Here is a 20,685-nt window from a genome sequence, read left to right on the forward strand (position 1 = left end):
AGGTATATAATGATATGCTTGAGACTGCGACCTTACCGGAAACCATGAGCCTGGCGGGTATCACGGTGCTGCCCAAGCCGGGCAAGGATAAAACGCTGTGTGGGTCTTATAGACCAATTTCATTGCTTAATATAGACTTAAAGATTTTGGCTAAAGTGCTGGCTAGGCGATTAAATATGGTTTTACCCACCCTTATACAGCCTGATCAATCTGGGTTTATACAGGGCCGGCAAGCGGGGGATAACGTTCGAAAAGTAGTGAATTTGATGTGGGCCGCAAAAAGACAGGGGGCCCCCTTGGTCTTAATGGCGGTGGATGCGGAAAAAGCCTTCGATCGGGTGCACTGGGGGTTTTTATTTGGGGTCCTGCGGAAGGTGGGATTGGGGACCAATTTTCAACAATGGCTCAGAGCTATGTATGCCAACCCTAAAGCTTGTGTCAAAGTGAATGGTTATTACTCAGAGGCGTTTGCGTTGGGGAGGGGTACCAGACAGGGGTGCCCCTTATCCCCTCTCTTATTTGCTTTATTTATGGAACCATTGGCTGCTATTGTTCGCCAAAATGGGGATATAAGCGGATTGGATATTAGGGGCGTGAGTTCTAAAATTACGCTGTTTGCAGATGACCTCCTGTTTACTGTGGCTCACCCTCAGCGTACCCTATCGATATTAGTTAAAGAAATGGACAGATTTAGTGGGATGTCTGGGTTCAAAGTCAACTTGACCAAAACCGAGATTTTGAATGTAACACTGCCGGAGGAGCAGATTCCGGCATTACAGGCTGAATTTCCCTTCAAGTGGGCCAAGAAGGGGATAAAATATCTAGGGATTACAATGTCAGCACAATGGCAGCAGTTGTTTAATCTCAATTATGTTCCCCTGATGAAGCAAATGACTAGAGACCTGGATATATGGTATCCTTATAAGTTGTCATGGTTGGGGAGAGTGGCAGTGATCAAAATGAACATCTTACCAAGATGGTTGTATTTATTCCAATCGCTGCCGATAGAGGTACCGTCGAAATTCTTGCGATCCCTGCAGACCAAGGTGTTCCATTTTATATGGAAGAGAAGGCCACCGCGCATAGCGAGGAGGGTGTTGTATCGTCCTAGAGAGGAAGGAGGGCTAGCGGTTCCCAATTTTATTAAGTATTACCAAGCGGCGCAACTCCGGGTCATACCGGAATGGTCTGCAGGGCGCCGTTTAAAACTTTGGGCTCAATTGGAGCAAAGCCTGGGGGGGGGGCATGCCTCTACATACGAGGGTGTGGGGGCTCCCAATGAAAGGACGCACTCAAGAGGTAGAAAACCCTTTTACGCAAATCACGCTAAAAGTTTGGAGTCAATGCCGGGGGAGGCTGACGGGGAAGGAGGTGGTGACTCCACTATTGCCTATTGGGCTGTATCAGCAACGATATGGGGTATTTGAAGGGGGGGTCAGTCTGGATCGGTGGAGTAAATGGGGGATTTTGCGATATGGACAATTGTTTCAGGACTCTCACATCAAATCCTTTGAGGACTTACAATGCCAATACGACCTTCCAAGTGGGGAGTATTACCGGTACCTCCAGATACGACATTGTCTGCAGGACCCTTATATTAAAGTGAATGCCAGTAGGCAATGCGTGGCGTTTGAAAGCTTGTGTAGTACACGAGAAGACTTAAAGGGGACTATTTCCAATATCTATGTTTGGCTATCTGAACAAGAACTGACCCGTCATGGATTCCAGAAGGCCTGGGAAAAGGACTTAAATTTAAATTGGTCTGAGTCGCACTGGAATACTTGCTTCCTACAGGCATACCGTGGGACTATTTCGGCCAATACCATGGAGACTAATTACAAAGTATTGGCGAGGTGGTATTTGACGCCGGCCAAATTGCACAAAATGTATCCATCACAAGCTGAAACGTGCTGGAGGAACTGTTCGCAAAAGGGGACATACCTACATATTTGGTGGGAATGCACCAAACTAACATCGTTTTGGCAATGGATCCGGCAGGCGATAACACAGATGCTACGTATCCCGGTGGTCTTTGAACCGGCATTCTTTTTGCTATCTGACTTTCCTGAGGTGTGGCCGAGGAGGGTGAGACAGTTGGTGCATCACGTGCTAAGTGCGGCACGTCAAGAACTGGCAGCACACTGGAAGCAGGAAGGGCCGCCGGCGGAGGAGTCAGTCCTACAGCGGCTATGGACTATGCAATCGTGGTACTACATAAGAGCCCAACAACAGGATACAGTGGCAAAGCATGTCTTAATTTGGGAGCCCTTTTTACACTGGTATAATGCGATATGAAAAGGGGGAGAGCATGGGGGGGAAGTGTAAGATCCCAAGGGGGAGGAGGTCCAGAGTGATTGGCTTATAAAGATAGGGTGATATTGCGGGGCCCATACGGGAGGAGATGGCGGCAGCCAATACCAATACTCCCATAATTGGCGCAAGTATCAAACAGGGAGAATGTCGTTAGGGGGGGGGGGATGGGGGAGGGGGAAAGGAAAAAGCATGGCAAGTCATTGGTTGTCACAGCTTTATTGTATGATTCAACGCTTTGTAATTGCAAAGAATTTGGCTATGTTATTGTTTCAGTTGCCAATAAAATTTAACAAAAAAAAAAAACCAGTAGCAGATTGTGAAGAATTACAGAAGGACCTTGTGAGACTAGGAGAATGGGCTTTTAAATGGCAGTTGCAATTTAATGTGGAAATGTGCAATGTAATGCATGTAAGAAAAATAATCCCAACTAAAAGTACTCAATGCTGGGTTCCATGTTAGGAGTCACCACCCAGGAAAAGGACTTGGAGTCCTTGTGGATAATACTTTGAAATCTTTGGCTCAGTGTGTGGTGGCACTAAAAATGGCAAAGAGAATGTCAGGAATTATTGGAAAGAAATGGAGAACAAAATTGAGAATATCATAATGCCTTTGTATAGATCCATGGTGTGACTGCACCTAGAATACTGTGTGTAGTTCTGGATGTCCCATCTCAAAAAAAACCACAGTGGACACAGAAAATGTACAAAGAAGTTTAACACAAATGATAATGGGGATGGAAAAGCTGCCTTATGGAGAAAGGCTACACAGAGTAGGGCTCTTTTATTTGGAAAAGAAACAAAAGAGAGGGGATATGATTGAAATTTATAAAATCACGAGTGGGGTGGGATAGTTAAATAGAGAACAGTTATTTATCCTTTCAAACAACACTAGGACTAGTGGACATTCCATGAAAGTAGCAACCAGAACATGTAAAACAAATCGTAAGAAGTACAATCAACCTATGGAATCTGTTGCCAGAGGTTGCAGTCAAGACAACTAACATAGTGGGGATCAAAGGAGGATTAGACAAGTTCCTGAAGGAAAAATTCATAACCAATTAGCCCAGTAGACATGGGAAAGCCAGTGCTTATCCCTGGGAGTGAAATATAAGTAATAGATCAACTATTGGGGACCTGACAAGTGCTTGTGACCCAAACTGGACACTGTCGGAGCAGAATGCTGAGCTTGATTGACCTTGGTCCTACCCAGCATGGCACATTTTTTGTTCTTATAAACTTGGTCCTACCACAGAGTTCTTACACATAATTTTCTTTAAATGGGCTTCCTTTAATGATGGCATTTTCAATAAACCTTTACTACCAGAATGGAGAGCGATGGAGGGTCATGATTTGCAATTTAATCAAATAAGAGGGAGCTAACTCAGTTTTCAACTTAAACATCAACACTAAAGGCTATAAACTTCAGTCTTTGCTCAACAAGTAGCAGTACAACTCTCTCAACAATGGAATAACATTTTCCCAACTGAAACGCCTGAGAATCAGTCTTGCTGCTGAATTCTGTAGCACTTGGAGGGCCTTTACACGAACCATGGGAAGCCTAAAATAAAGGCAATTGCCATAATCCAAGGTTGTTGGCAAAAATGCCTAAACCAGTATGTAAAAATTACCCCTAGATAGGATATATTTAACATGTCTCAGCAACCAGAGTTTTAAAAAGCCTTATCTCAAAACATTACTAATCTGAAGCTTAAAAGACATTTCATCAAAACAAAACCCCAAATTTCTTACCAATTCTTTAAAAAGGATAGGAACCCCTTTCAAAACAGGATAAAAAGTACTAGGTCAGGAAGATCTATAAAACCATACAGCTTCAGTTTTAGAATTAACTTATTTGCACACATCCTTTTATTAATATTCTGCAGACAATTGTTAACCCTCTCTAATCCCTGATGATAATGCTGAATATAAGTAGCATCTATTTAAAAAAATATACCATAAACATCAATAATGGAATAGAGAAGGTCAAGTGGAAGAAAGGATTGCCAAAGAGATAAAGCAAGGTGACAAAATATTTTTCAGATGCATCAGAGAAAGAAAGAAGGCCCGAAGTAGTACAGTGAAACTGAAAGGTGAAGAGGAACAATGTGTGGAGAGAGACGAAGAAATGGCAGCAATATTAAACAAATACTTCAGTTCAGTGCTCACTAAAAAAGACCCTGGAGAAGGACAATTGCTTATTGACAAAACCATAGAAGGGGATGGTGTAGTCGAAACTCCAATTACAGAAAAGAATATATGGGATGAGCTAAGTAAAATGAAAACGGACAAGGCCATGAAGCCAGATGAATACATCTCAGAAGGATCCCAGAGATGTGCTGGCAGATCCGCTGAAAAAACTGTGCAATAAATCCCTGGAAATGGGAATGACACTGTGATATTGGAGAAGTGCTGTTGTGATCCCTCTTCACAAGAGTGATAGCAGAAGAGGCTGGAAACTACAGACCGGTTAGCCTCACCTAAGTGGTAGGAAAATTAATGAAGACTCTACTGAAGTTAAGGATAGTGAACTATCTACAATCAAATGGCTTCCTGAATCCAAGACAGCATGCATTCATCAGGGGAAGGAACTGTCAGCCCAATCTTATTTATTTTTTTGATTGGGTGACTAGAGAATTAGATCGAGGTAGAGCATTTAATGTGGTTTACTTGAATGTTAGCAAAGTTTTTTATATGGTCCCACATAAGAGGCTTGTGAATAAAATGAGAAGCTTGGGACTGAGCAACTAGGCAGCGGAATGGATTATAAACTGGTTGACTGATAGGAGACAGTGTGTAATGGTAACTGGAACCTACTCTGAAGAGAGAACTGTGTTAAACGGAGTGCAACAGGGATCAGTTTTGGGACTGGGTTTGTTCAATATCTTTGTGAGCGATATTGCAGAAGGGAGAGAAGGTAAAGTCTGCCTATTTGTGAATGATACTTAGATCTGCAAGAGATTGGATATGCTTGAAAGAGTAGCAAGAACGAAAAATGATTTAAGAAATCTTGGAGTGTTCGAAGATTTGGCAGCTGGGATTCATTGCCAAGAAGTGTAGAATCATGCATCCTGGGGTGTGGTAATCTGAAAGAGCTGTATGTGATAGGGGGTGAAAGACTGATTTCCACGGGCCAAGAGAGAGACCTTGGGGAATAGTATTTGGTAATCTGAAGATAGTGAAGCAATGTGACACGGCGATAACTGAAGCCGCAAGAATGCTGGGCTGCATGGAGTGAGGAATAACCAGCAGGAAAAAATGAAGGGGCTCTTAGGGAAGATAAGGCCATTGCAGAAAGACTAAATGAATTCTTTGCTTCCGTGTTTACTAATGAGGATGTTGGGGAGATACCAGTTCCGGAGATGGTTTTTAGGGGTGATGAGTCAGACGAACTGAACGAAATCAATGTGAACCTGGAAGATGTAGTAGGCCAGATTGACAAACTAAAGAGTAGCAAATCACCTGGACCAGATGGTATGCATCCTAGGGTACTAAAGGAACTCAAAAATCAAATTTCTGATCTATTAGTTAAAATTTGTAACCTATCATTAAAATCATCCATTGTACCTGAAGAATGGAGGGTGGCCAATGTAACCCCAATATTTAAGAAAGGCTCCAAGGGTGATCCGGGTAACTATAGACCTTGACTTGTAAAGGTGGAGGCTTGTCTGCCTCTACGTAGGACGCCTTGTTTACTTCTTTGGTCCAGCGGGCAATGGTTGCCTGCGAGGCCGCTTCCCCTTGTTTCTTCCCGCTGTGAAGGACGAATAGGTGGTCCGTCTTTCGTATGGATTCCGACCTTTCTAGGTATCGGGCAAGGAATCTGCCGACGTTAAGATGGCGAAGGCGGTGAGATTCTTCGGAGTTCGTATGCTCGTCTGGAGATGGCAGCGAGATGGTTTGGTTTAGATGGAAGTAAGAAACCACTTTTGGGAGGAAGGAGGGGGACCATGCATAGCTGTATGGATCCCAGTGTGAACCTGAGGAATGGTTCTCGGCAGGATAATGCTTGAAGTTCGGAGATGCAACGGGCCGAACATATTGCCACTAGGAATGCCGTCTTCAAGGTTAGGAGTCATAGAGGCAGACCTCGGATAGGTCTGAAGGAGGCTCCCGCTAGGAAGTCTAGTACTATTGACGTTCCATAGGGGTACCGGCCACTTTAGGGGTGGTTGAATCTGCTTGACCCCTTTCAGGAAGCGGGAGACGTGCGGATGAGATGCTAGACTGGTGCCTTCCACTTTGGCTCCGAAACAGGCCAGAGCAGCCACCTGAACCTTGAAGAAGTTGAGAGACAACCCCTTCTGTAATCCGTCCTGCAGAAATTCCAGGATCGTGGGAATTTTGACTGTCCGCAGAAGGATGTCGCGGTTTTCGCACCAAGCTTCGAATATTCTCCATATTCGTATGTAGGTCAGTGATGTGGAGAACTTGTGTGCTCGGAGCAAGGTGTCAATCACCGCCCTCGAGTATCCGCTCTTCTTCAGGCGTGTCCAATCAATGGCCAGACCGTAGGAGAGAATCGAGTTGGGTCTTCGTGGAGGATCGGGCCTTGCTGGAGCAGATCCCTGTGTAGAGGTAGAGGGAGAGGGCTCCCCGTCATGAGTCTTCGCATGTCTACGTACCACGGCCTTCTTGGCCAGTCCGGGGCCACTAGAAGTACTTAGCCCCCTGTGGTGCTCTATCTTGCGGATGATCCCGCCCAGTAGTGGCCACGGGGGGAAGGCGTATAGCAGGTCTTCCTGTGGCCAGGTCTGGTCGAGAGCATCGATCCCTTGGGATTGTGGTTCTCGTCTGCGACTGAAGAAGTTGGGAACTTGGGCGTTGGACCGGGTTGCCAGGAGATCCTTGGCTGGGGTTCCCCAGCGGTTTACTATCAACTGGAATGCTGTGGTCGACAGCTGCCATTCCCCTGGGTCCAGACTTTCTCTGCTGAGGTAGTCCACAGTGACGTTGTCTTTTCCCGTGATGTGGGCGGCTGAGATCTCTTGTAGGTTTGCTTCCGCCCATGCCATTAGGGGATCTATTTCCAGGGATACCTGTTATAAGAACATAAAAACATAAGAAATTGTCATGCTGGGTCAGACCAAGGGTCCATCAAGCCCAGCATCCTGTTTCCAACAGAGGCCAAACCAGGCCACAAGAACCTGGCAATTACCCAAACACTAAGAAGATCCCATGCTACTGATGCAATTAATAGTAGAGATGTGCATTCGTTTATCACGAATTAGGCAATTTCAACTAAATTGCCTATTTCATGGTGGTTTGGGGGACCAGATCCATGAAACGGATTTTCCCCGAACTTCACGGAAAATTCGTTTTTCGGGTTTGTGCGGGGAGGAGGGGCTCATTTATTTAAAAAAAACCTGGCGGTTGACGTAGGCAACTGTCGTGGCATTGTCTGACATGACTCTGACAGATTTGCTCCAGAGTCTGTGACTGAACTGTACGCAGGCTAGTCTGACCGCCCGGGCTTCCAGTCGGTTGATGTTCCATCCCGACTCTTCCTTGTCTCATTGCCCCTGGGCCGTCAGTTTCTGGCAGTGGCCTCCCCACCCTCATAGGCTCGCGTACGTGATGAGCAAGATCCAGGTTGGTGGGGATAGCCTTACTCCCTTGCTCAGATGGTCTTCTTGTAGCCACCATTGGAGCTGGTTCTGCACCTCCTCCGAGAGCTGCAGGCGAATGAAGTAGTCATGGGACATCGGGTTCCACCGTGACAGTAGGGAGCGCTTTAGCGGTCGCTTGTGCGCTCTTGCCCACGGGACCACTTCCAGGGTTGATGTCATGAGGCCGAGGACTTGGAGATAGTCCCATACTTTGGGGGCGAAGATTTGTTAGCAGGTTTCGCAATTGGTTCGTCAGTTTTCTTCTCCTCGTAGGGGAAAGAATGACCTTGTCTTGTCTGGTGTCGAACCGGACTCCCAGGTATTCTAGAGATTGGGATGGCTGTAGGCAGCTCTTGTTTGTGTTGACAACCCACCCGAGGTTCTCCAGTAGAGCCTTGACTCTGGTGGTCGTTTGATGACTTTCCTCTGGAGACTGGCGGCGTTCCTGTTACCATGGCACAGCAGGCAGCAATCTGTAGTGACATAGCTGATACGTCGAATGACTGTTTAAGGATGGATTCCAGATGTCTGTCCTGGGCATTCTTGAGTGCTGCTCCTCCCTCAACTGGGATGGTAGTGTGCTTTGTGACTGCGCAGACCATGGCGTCCACTTTGGGGAACGCCAGGAGATCTTTGGCTGAGGGTTCCAATGGGTTGAGGGCTTCTAGGGCCCGTCTGCCTTTGAAACTGGCCTCCGGGGCATCCCATTCCAGGTCGATCATCTGTTGTATGGCTTGCAGCAGAGGGAAATGGCGTGAGGACTGACAGAGTCCTTCTAGGAGAGGGTTCGTCTTCGGTTCCCCTGTGGCACCAGTGCCAGGAATGGCGAGCTCCTTCAAACTGTGAGCCACAAGGCCTGATAGCTCGTCTTTGGAGAAAAAACACCTCATGGTTCGGTAAGGTTCCATTTCTGAAGGGATTTCCCCTTCCTCCAGGGATTCTTGATCCTCGTCCGAGGTGTCCGTGTCCCCTATGGAGAGGGTTTTGGCTGGTAGAGGCATGTCTCTGGGGGACCTAGAGGGCCCTGGGAGGTTAAGGTCCTCTGGGGGAGGCTGTGGTTGTGTCATCGGTGGTGCCAATTGCATGTGGACAAAGGTGTGGAGACCTTTAAAGAATTCTACGCAGGAAAAGGATCCTGGGTCTAGATTGAAAGCCGCAGTGTCCCCGGGGAGCCTTGTTTGAGGGAGGCTCACACTCAGAATGGAAAGGTCCGGTGTACTATCGGTGGATCTGGATTCCTGTACTGGCTGGGGAGGGCCTTGACCTGGTTCTCCCAGAGCCTCCTCGCACTGTCGGCACAGGGCGGTTGCCTCTTCGTGCTGCGCAGCTCTTATGTGGCAGGCTGGGCAGAGGGCTTGTGCTTTGACCTTCTTGGCCGGTGGTGCCATGGTTTGTATGCGTAGGGCAGCAGAAAGCCCCGTATAATGCGCGTGCCGGGAGGCTTAGTTATGCGCTCCGGGTGCGCCGAAGATGTGCACACGCCGCTGTGTACAGATTTAACTTATGCGCCTGGCACCGCTGAACGTGTGGCTGTGCGCCTGGCCCCCTCGTGTGCATTGTTGTGTGCACGGCACTTATGCGTGCGCCGATGTGCGCCCGGCTCGGTTAGGCAGACAGGGCAGCGATGGATGGGAAATGGCGTCGGCGACCACGCGAGCAATATGGCGACCACCTCGGAGGGTCTCCACGTGGGAGGACCCTTGAATCGGATCGGGGTCTAGCCCGGACGGGGCTGATCAACCCAATAGCACAGACGCCAACTGACAATCTGTACGGCTTTCCAAGCCTCGGAGACCGGAGAGTTTTAGAAAGTTTTCCACCTTACCTTGTCTCAGCGTTTCCCGGGTTTCGTTCCGGGCGGTCTCCGGCTGCGGGGGGAGAGGGAAAAGTACCTTCACCGCCGCGCTCTGTGTTGCACCTGCTGCCTCTGTCTCTCCCGTTGCCGGGGCTAAGTCCACGCTGGGAACCAGCTGCCAGACCGAGGCTTACCTCTGAGGGATTGCGGAAATCACCTCAGGAATTCTCGACTGGGAGAGGGACCCGTAGGTATCACCGCAGGAGAGTGGGGCTCATCTGTAGAGGTAAGATTTCTTCTTGTTCTGGATTTCTTTGGTTAGAATACTCTAACGCTGTGCTAGCGAGTGTAGAGTCCCGAACTGCTATGGAGACGGAAAATACTGAAGAGCTGCACTTCCTGCAGGGGTATATGTACTAGGGGCTGACGTCAGATTGAAATCTGATCCATCTCCAACTGCTAGCAGGAGCACTCCTATACCCATTGGTCCTGAGTCCATCTGTCTACACGCTAGGAAATAATACATTAAAACATATAAAATCACAGAAACCATTAAAACATACTATTCAAACCCCTGCATATCCTCTTGGAAAAGCTCTGTCTTAATGCAGTTCAATGGAAGAGCATGCCACAATATTGCTCTCTAACAAGGGGTATACACAACAAACCCCGATATTCTGATCTCTGCGCTTTAGCTGGAGTGTCGGCATTTGATTTAGTTAATGTTTCAGGTGTGGATATGTTCCCAATTTTCTCCTCAAAGCTTGAGACAAGAATTCATTCACTTTTTCTGCTACTCCTTTTTCTCATCCCTGAGCATCCATTTTGCCCCTTGGTTGTCTAGCAACTCAACTGACTCCCTTTGCAGGCTTTTTGCTTCCCTGGCCAGTGCCTGTGTTCTTGCGTCTGCTTTAGATGCCTCCTTTATGTTTACCACTAAACCATGCTGGCAGTCTTTTTTTTTATTTCCTCATTCTATCGTAGTCCTCCCTCCGGTCATTATGTCAAATCTGATTGAATTCTCATCACTATTGCTTAGCAGCAGATTCTGAACTCCTCTGAGAAATGGATGTAAAGAAGCTGGGAGACACCAAAATCTCCCATTATTATTTGCTTTTGAAATTTTAGCTAGCATTTCAGTCTCTTTCCTCATTTTCAGCAGCTGGTCAGTCGTATACATTCACTCTGTTTCCAGCAGGATTTCCGCCATCTTTTCCATACAGTGCCACTCCTCCACCAATTCCATCTGCCTCACCATGTCAGTATAATCACCAGATTTCTGACATTCACATAGAGACATTTTAAATGGTTTTTATTTGTACTTTCATTTTTCTTGTATTCCAAATCTGCTTATTAACAAAGGATAGAGGCAGTACAGAGTCATTCGTATTTGTAACTGCAGCCTTTCTACTGGGATATTCCAAGGTTTCTATGAAGAATGCGCCGCTGAGTGACTGCTGGCTTTCCCCCATGGTAGAGTTTGAAAGCTGTTCAGTCTCCTTTTAAAAGGTAGCACCAGCAGCTTGGTTCTATTCTGGTTAAGGTGGAGCCCATCCTTTCCCATTTCTTAACTAATGTAAAGCCTTCTTCCCCATTGTCTCATCCACGCATTCAGACTCTGAAGCTCTGCCAGCCTCTGGGGTCCTGCACATGAAACAGGGAGCATTTCACAGACGTTCTGGATTTCAATTTCCTACCGAAGAGCCTACATTTAACCTCCAGAACCTTCCTGTATCACAGATTCTCACACCGGCACTCTCTACTCCAACTTCGCCAGAGACAACCCCCAACCACTCCGCTATCTACATTCCTAATGATTGCCTCACTAAGTACAATGACAACCCTAACCTTTCCTCCCAGGTCACATGCCTTGGTGCGAGAGACAAAGCATCACCTGGAGAGGACTCCTAGCTTTGCCATCATTTCTAGCCTCACCTGCCAGGAGACCTACATCAGGGTAACCTGCATATGGTGGCAATTACAAGCCGAGACTAGATGGACCTTTTTGGTGTTCATCTGCCATCATTTACTAGGGATGTGCATCGTGTTTTTGACGAATTAAAATATCGTACGATATTTCCTAATTCGTCATGTATCGGGGGTCCCCAAAAATGATAGGAAAACCCCACGAAATTTCATGTGGTTTTCTTATCGTTTGGGGGGAGAAAGGGCACACAGAAAAAAAACACCCAAACCCACCCCAACCCTTCAGATCTAATTATTTACAATCCCTCACCCTCCCGACCGCCCCAAAACTTGCCTAAAGTCCCTGGTGGTCCAGCTGGAGTCCCGGGAGCGATGTCCCTCTCTCGGGCCATTGGCTGCCACTAATCAAAATGGCGCTGATGGCTCTTTGCCCTTACCATGTGACAGGGGCTATTGGTGCCATTGGCCAGCCCCTGTCACATGGTAGGAGCAATGGATGGCCTGCGCCATTTTTTAAGATGGTGCCGGCCATCCATTGCTCTTACCATGTGACAGGGGCCGGCCAATGGCACCAATAGCCCCTGTCACATGGTAAGGGCAAAGAGCCATCAGCGCCATTTTGTTTACTGGCAGCCGATGGCCCGAGAATGGGAGATCACTCCCGGGACCCCCGATGGACCACCAGGAACTTTAGGCAAGTTTTGAGGGGGGGGGGGGTCGGGATTGTAAATAATTAAATCTGAAGGATCGGGGTGTTTTGGTTTTTTTTTGATCAGGACAGCCGGAAAAAAAAACTGGTCAGAAAACAAAACCGGAAATGATTGCCAGTACGATACACATCTCTATCATTTACTATGTTACTATGTATAGATTACTGTTGTCACTGTTCCCCATGCTGCCACTTACCTTATCACATCCATTGTGCTGTTACTACTACTACTTAACATACGCAGCACTGTACAAACACACAAAAAGAAAGTCCCTGCTCACTAGAGCTTACAATCTAATAAGACAAACATTCAGGACAAGAGACTTGGTTAAAAGAAAAGAAAGCTAGTCAAGACTAAAAGCAGACAATCAGGCATAAGATTTAAAAGCGGTGGCTCACTCCTTACATCTACCATTTTCCTTGCTGTCACATCCCTTCTGCTCCTTTCTCTGCTGTTGTCACTGCCCCTCTCCCTTGCCGCCTCTTCCCATCACTGCTGTTGCTACACCTATTTTTACCACTTGCCCCCACCCTACTTACCCTTCCATTTTATGCCCTCTTCGTCCTGCTGCCACCACAGGTGTAGGAAGCACCCTCAGACTAGGGCAAATGGAGGGAGCACCAAGTGCAGACGAACTATTAGCTGGAAATGGTGAGGCAGAAATGGGTCCCTGCTGCTCCCAAGTGAGTCCGTGGGAGAATGGAAAGCAAAAATAAAGTGAAATGAAAAAAAGAAGAAGAAAATAGAGAAGTGAATGCTTACCATTTCCATTCCATTCTTCTTCATTCGTCGACAAGATTTGAGGTAAGTGCGGATACGTTTACGTGCTCGCTCCTGAAACTCCGGAAACTGACGACTGCAAGATTCAATGATTGCCTGGATCTTTTCTTTGGGCTGCTTGGAGATAGGAACCATGCGGTCCAAATTCTCATCCACAAAGAGGCGCACAAACATCTGAAAAGCAAATAAATGGAAAGTTCTCTACCACATATTCCAAAGTAGAAATCAGTAAAATCACAAGGTCAAGCAGGTAGTCTTACATTGAAGGCCTTGAGACGTTCAGGATCTAGACCCTCCGAGTCATTTATTTTATCATTATCTTCATGGTCATCATGGTCATCATCATCATCTTCGGCAGTAGGAGCTCTACCAACTGTCAGGTCCTCTGGGCAGCCACTCACTTCTGTTTTTATGGAATCGTAACTGCCAGAGCTGTATGGAGGGGACTGGACAGAAGAAAGCAGAGATAAATGGTGTCCATTATATACCAAGTAATTACAGTCTTTTCCAATGATTTTAAATTTAACTTTTGTACATAAGCAATAACATACAAAGACAAATAACCTCAGTTTTGCAATGATTTCTTCTTAGGGACAGAAAGGATATCTTATATGGAAGTGCAGATGTGATAGTTACAGCAGTCCATTCTTTATGTACAAACAGATACATCCTTAACCTTGAAAATAAATTACTTGTCTGCAGATTTCAATAGTCTACCATTCGTAGATACAAACTATACAGAGCACCTCGTAACGCCCCTCCCTGATTATTTCTGTAAATAAGTTCACCTGTATATAATGTTTTCATTGCATATATCTATCCATTTTATATCGCTTGTTAATTTGTACAGTTTTACCCCCGTTTTCTCCCCCCCCCCCCCCCCCACCTTCCCTGCTACCCAGTTCGCCTATCAGTTCTTTGTAAAGCCCAATTGGCTACTTTATGTTACATGGAAACCGATGTGATGTTATCCTAACGAATGTCGGTATACAAAAAAATTGCAAATAAATAAATAAAATACAGCCTTGCTTTCCAGTCTGTCTGATCATTTTTCTTCTTAAAATGAAGATCTATATTTTGATCCCAGTTTTTCATTTTCATTTCATTTTATTCTTATTAATTATCCAACCAATAAAAGCTCAGAGTGATGTAGAATAAAATTAAAACAGAAATAATCAATCCATATAGACTATATGGCTATATCTTCATGGACAACTATGTTTATAGCTTGCTGTCTAACTGTGCCTGGTTAAAGTAAAAAAAAAACAAAACAAAAAAAAACCTTCCTCCTAAAATAATCATAACAAAGCAGTTGCATTAAAATGTATATCAGCATAAAAAACACTAAATACACAAAAAGTGCTTAATATATAAACATCCCCTCAACAGTTTAAGCAAAACAAATAAATAAAATTCAAAAGCCTATTGAACATAATATGTAAACTAATTATAAAATCAATAAATTATAAATTAATAAAAAGATTAAAAACAAGGTCCATTACCTGCTATTAATTAAGCTGACTTAGAAAATAGCCACTGCTATTACTAGCAACAGTAACATGGAATAGACTTAATTTTTGGGTACTTGCCAGGTTCTTATGGCCTGGATTGGCCACTGTTGGAAACAGGATGCTGGGCTTGATGGATCCTTGGTCTGACCCAGTATGGCATGTTCTTATGTTCTTAAGGTTGATCACGAGATGTGGTGGGCTTGATAAGATGTGAGGAGGTCGAGCTTCATTCACCATCTCGATAATACTGCATTTTCCCTGCATTTATCTGGAAACTTGCACAACAGACAAGGCTCTTTTCTCTCCTGAGTTTCAGCAGTGACTTTAAAGCTACTTTTGTGGTTTCCATGGCCACTAAAACATTGAAGAAAGATCAGGAGAAAACAAAGGCCCCAGATTCCAAAATGGAGGTGAATGGGCCCGAAACACCACCTGCTCCTGTGGAGGCATCTCCGGAAGAAAAGGTCAGTGTGGCAGTGGTGGCAGAGCCGTTCTCCTTCATGGAATCTGGACAACGCATGGACTGTGTGGAAAGACGAGTTGCGGTGATGGAAGAAGACGATGGCACACTCGAGCATAAGGACGAAGCTTTAGAAAAAGTCGCCCGTGCACGCGATGATAAATTAGATGACCTGGAAAACCGGGCCCGCAGAAATAATCTTCATTTCGTTGGATTTCCCGAAACTGTACTCGACAAAGATTTAGGCGGCATGCTGGAAACCTGGCTCATGAGTACGATTACTTTTGGAGCAGCGGCAACACTGGGTCTCATCGAATGTGCGCCCAGTCGGTACTGGGCTCTAAACCTGCGTCTGATCAGAAACCACGAGTGCTAATCATCAGGATTTGGAACTATGCGTTGAAAGTGGAGATTCTGCAGCATTTTCGCAAACAGAAGGCCCTGCTTTTTGAAAACTGGAAAATATTGATCTTTTAAGATTTTTCCCCATGGGTATGTAATCTCCGAAAGGAGTTTTCTCCATTCTGCTCTGATTTAGCCCACAAGAATGTGCGCATCGCCCTGCTATATCCAGCACGATTGCGGATCTGGCATTGTGGTACTCCTCAGGTATTTGAAGAAGCGAAGGCGGCCGCTGATTTTATTAAAGGCCTAGTGGAAAGTGATGACTCAGTCGCAGGACGTCAGTTACATGATCGATGGTTTGCAGATTGTTTGGCTCGGCTTTTAGTGAGCTGAGTTCAGGCTGTCTTTTTGGTTTAAAGCTTGATTTGTCCTGGTTGTATATCCGTGGGAGATACTGTGCTCTAGCACGCTGTGGTCTTTAGAGGCCAATCCTGCATGTATTACCTTAGAAAATTGTATCTGTGTCTAGAAATGGGATATGCTTTCCTAGTTCCAATACTGAGATAATGTAACTGCTCCATGTGTTTTACAACTATGGTCCACTGTTTCTACTCGAGTGGTGATTGAGCACATCAATGTCATGTATGTCTCCTAGTCTCTATTTTTGAGACGTGGCAGAAGGAATATGGGGGAGGGATGGGGGGCTGGGGGTTGTTAACCAATGGCATTTCACTGTCAGTCTCACCATCTTGACCAGGTGGACGGTAGTATACTCCTATCACTATAGTCTTCCCCGTCACACAAGAGATTTCTACCCATAAAGATTCAATTGTGCATTTAGTCTCATGCAGGATGTTTATCCTGTTGGACTCTTTGCCATCCCGGACATAAAGTGCCACACCGCCTCCCGACTGCTCCTCTCTGTCATTGCGATATAATTTGTACCCCGGTATAGCACTATCCCATTGGTTATCCTCTTTCCACCATGTCTCTGAGATGCCAATTAAGTCTATGTCATCATTCACTGCTATACCTTCTAATTCTCCCATCTTACTTCTTAGACTTCTGGCATTAGCATACAAACATTTCAAAGTTTGTTTTTTGTTTGTATTTTTATTCTGCTTTTTAATTGATAGGGATAAGTTAGAATTTTTTAGCTCAGGTGAGTTTTTAGTTACAGGCACTTGGACTACATTTCTAATTATTGGAACCTCACTGTCGGGATGCCCTAATTCTAATGCATCATTAGTATCCTTTGAAGATACCTCTCTCCGAACCATGCGCTGCTGAGCGACTGTCGGCCTTCCCCTTTATTCTAGTTTAAAAGCTGCTCTATCTCCTTTTAAAGGTTAGCGCCAGCAGTCTGGTTCCACCCTGGTTAAGGTGAGCTCATCCCTTCGGAAGAGACTCCCCCTTCCCCAAAAGGTTCCCCAGTTCCTAACAAAACTGAATCCCTCTTCCTTGCACCATCGTCTCATCCACACATTGAGACTCCGGAGCTCTGCCTGCCTCTGGTGACCCGCACGTGGAACAGGGAGCATTTCAGAGAATGCTACCCTGGAGGGTCTGGATTTAAGCTTTCTACCTGTTAGGAATCTGATGCTCGATGGGAGGAGCAATCAGATAGGAGTTAGCAATCTGTATGATTGACTCCAAGGAAGGAGGAGTTAACAATCTGTTGTGAGAAGCTCTGTGTTAGAGCTGGGAGTTAGCAATCTGTAATGAATCTGTTAGCGATTTGCTAGGGAGTTAGCAATCTGTTCAGGATATGATGCTCGATGGGAGGAGCAATCAGATAGGAGTTCTGTACTAGTAGACTGCGGAGTAGCAATCTGTAGTCTTTGATATAGTTGTAGGTGGATCCCTGGGCCGGTGGCAGATGACCACGCCCTCGGGAGAATATCCCGAGAGGGACCACCGGCTAGGCTTGAGTATGGAGACAGACACACATTAGTTCTTTTATAAAACAGGTGATGAAGCTGATATGCCCGGCAGGGCTGTAGTCTCTCAGGTACTGGAACAGTGATACAGGATGGCTGAGCTGTTGAGAAACTGAAGAAAGTGAGTAGGCAGAGTAGACAGGGTTCATGAACAGGACTAGATGACAAAACTCACATAAGGTCTCAAGGAAGCTCAGGAGTTGGAAAGGTTTAGGCCCTCGAGGAGCGAGTACCTGGTTCTAGGGTAAGCTCTGAGAGAGCGATGGTAACTCACAGTTGTTTGTAGCAGCGATATCTTCCAGGCAGTAGAGAATAGAGAATCTTCAGAGTCTCCAGGAACATGGGCCCTCGAGGACCGAGTACCGGTTCCTATCTGTAATCTGAAAGATAAAGAGAGAGCGAGGCCCCCGAGGAGCGGGTACCTCTGGTAAGATCGAGGAGGCAGAGTAGCTTGGAGGAAACGTATCCGTATTCGTCCTTCCGTCCATGCTAACTCAATCCGATAGTGAAAATAGAGACCTTTAAATATTGGAAGCGGATGACGTCATCTCAGGGGGATGCCCCTGAGGTTCGCGTCCTTGCTGGTACTTCAGTCAGAGCGTGCGCCCTAGGTCATCAGGCAAACATGGCGGATCTGCAACATCGAGCTGGTCCGGGGACGCCAGAGGGAAACGGCATTGAGGTGCCGCGGCAGCCAGCCGTCCATCAGACCCGGAGGGAGTCGCCACAGAGGTAAAGAGGGCAGAGTGAGGGCGTCGAGCAGCGACGGACGCAACACTACCTAAGAGCCTAAATTTGGCTTCCAAAACCTCCCTCCCACATTTTCCTATGTCGTTGGTGCCCACATGTACCACGACAGCCGGCTCCACCCCAGCACTGTCTAAAATCCTATCTAGGTGACGCGTGAGGTCCGCCACCTTCGCACCAGGTAGGCATGTTACCAGGCGATCCTCACGCCCACCAGCCACCCAGCTATCTACATTCCTAATAATCAAATCACCAACTATGACGGCCGACCTAACCCTTCCCTCCTGGGCAGTAGGCCTTGGGGAGATATCCTCGGTACGAAAGGACAGTGCATCACCTGGAGAGCAGGTCCTTGCTACAGGATCCTTTCCTGCTACACCAGGTTGATGCTCTCCCATCATGAGACCTTCTTCCTCCAAGGCAGCACCAGGGCTGCCAGACTGAAGTTGGGACTTGGCTACTATGTCCCATAGAGGATATATAATGTTTGCAGTTTTGTGGCAGGCATTGCTAACACGTCTATTTGTTCCTGGTGATGGCATTTCAACGGAGTGACCTGGATTCCTGGCAGGAGAGAGTTTGGTTTCATCACCCAGGCAGCCCTAATTATGAGCCAGCCGTCGGGTCTTAATCAGACTGGCCAGATATTCCAAGTTGAACTGCACAGGCAGTAGGGTAGCCCATACAATGCCTCGTCCCCCTGCCTTTGCTCATTGTCTGGCTTGATGGGTATACAAGATACTCTCTCCTTTGCCTATGTTAAATGTACTGTTGAATTTCATTAGAACTGTTCTCACCAGTTGTCTTTTATTTTCAGCACAGCATTACTGGGTAGTAGTTTGCACTATATGTACTTAGAACAGTTACAGCGGCATTGTTATTTCTTACGTGATCTCAGGCCTGTTCTAGCGGTGGGGGTGGCTACCCGAATGGGGGGAAGGAGGGGTCCAGATCGTGTCGCAATGTGCTCCACTCGTCGCCTCATGGCTGGCGAGGCTAATCTGTGGGGTTTAGGGAACGGGGTAGAGGAAACGGGAGAGGGGGAGGGTGGGGAGGAGGAGGGGGGTTGGAGAGGGAAGAGGGTTGGGGAAGAATGTAACAGCTTGGTGTCTGGTGCTTGTTAGGGTGGGATTATACAATGGTTTTGTGCTCCCTGTGAGGATGAATGGGTCTCAAGAAATCATAGGGTGTGCTCCTGCTGGGAGAGCACTCCCTTGTTATGTGCATTTTTATGTTACTCTCATAATAACACACAGAACTCATTGGAGAGGGTCCTAAAACTAGAATTGTGACCTGGAATGTAGGGGCATACATTTTCCGGTTAAGCGTACTAAGATCTCTACCGCGTTGAAGCGGAAGGAGGCGGACATTATATTTTTACAGGAGACACACCTTTCAGACATAGAACACCAGAAACTGCGACAGGGATGGATTGGGGCTTTACACTACGCCACTGCTAATACGAGGTCAGCGGGAGTAGCTATTCTCATACATAAAAGGGTACCTATCAACAGGAATTTAAGGATCCACAGGGCCGGTACATAATACTCTGGGCAGAACTATATCACACGCCAGTAGTTTTCTGTAATTTGTATGCCCCTAACAAGTACTGCCCCACTTTTTCCGGGAAATTTACACGTGATTGTTGCCGCATCTGGACCGTATTTTGTTAGTCGGAGGGGACTTCAATGCGGTTAGGGAAACTTGTCTGGATACGTCCCAGGGGACGGGGGCTTCCCGCCCATCTAGTAAAGGTATTGCGCTCTTGGAAAATTCCCTCAGTTTGGTGGATGTCTGGCGCACACTACACCCTACCGAGACTGATTTTACTCATATGTCTCGAGCCCATGCGTCATTCTCCCGGTTGGACTATCTCTTTCTCAGCACCCATGCCTTCTCTCGTGTGGGGGATGCCAATATTGGGGAAATATGTATATCAGACCACGTACCTATTAGGTTTGAGGTCCATTGGCAGGCTGTGGCCCCAGCGACTACCTTGTGGAGGTATCCATATTATCTAGCGGAAGATACCAACTTCCAGGAGTTTTTGCATGAGAAGTGGTTGGACTATTCAAGGTCCAACAAAGAACACGAGGGGGACCCTATCCTCTTTTGGTATGCGGGGAAGACGGTTATTCGGGGGGAGATAATCTCCTATTTAGCCCACCGACGAAAGATGCTGGATAAGCGCTTGCTGGCCTTGACGGGAGAGTTCCGTAAGGCCAAATGGATGTATATTCAGGCTCGTAAACCCACTAATCGAGTACAGTTGATAGCTGTACAAACAGCGCTAAACACATTGCTCCACCAAAGGGGAAAAAAAGTATACTCTATTATCAATATAGACTTTTTCAACATAGCGACAAAGCGGGAAAAATGATGGCTAATTTAATACGCGTGGCGCGCCCCCCTAAACAGATCACAGCTCTGCGTGCACCCACAGAAGCACTTTTGACAGATACCCCAGGCATTCTGGAGACCTTTCAACGATATAACACTGATCTTTACGTGGCGGAGAGACCACATCTTGACGCCAATGACCATTTTTTGTCC

General features: G+C 46.5%; 1 protein-coding gene across 3 annotated transcripts in view; it reads right to left on the minus strand.

Moving 5' to 3' along the window:
- NOL4L (nucleolar protein 4 like) overlaps positions 1–20,685 on the minus strand; it is a 297,974-nt gene that overhangs the window by 57,300 nt on the left and 219,989 nt on the right. For all 3 annotated transcript variants that reach the window (XM_029612026.1, XM_029612024.1, XM_029612025.1), the window contains exons 4-5: positions 13,390–13,575; positions 13,112–13,303 (exon numbers count right to left, since the gene is read on the minus strand). In XM_029612026.1, coding sequence (XP_029467886.1) covers positions 13,112–13,303; positions 13,390–13,575 — 378 coding nt within the window. The remainder of the gene's footprint in view (positions 1–13,111; positions 13,304–13,389; positions 13,576–20,685) is intronic.

This window comes from Rhinatrema bivittatum, chromosome 8 (genome assembly GCF_901001135.1).
Source record: "Rhinatrema bivittatum chromosome 8, aRhiBiv1.1, whole genome shotgun sequence".
Taxonomy (NCBI): domain Eukaryota; kingdom Metazoa; phylum Chordata; class Amphibia; order Gymnophiona; family Rhinatrematidae; genus Rhinatrema; species Rhinatrema bivittatum.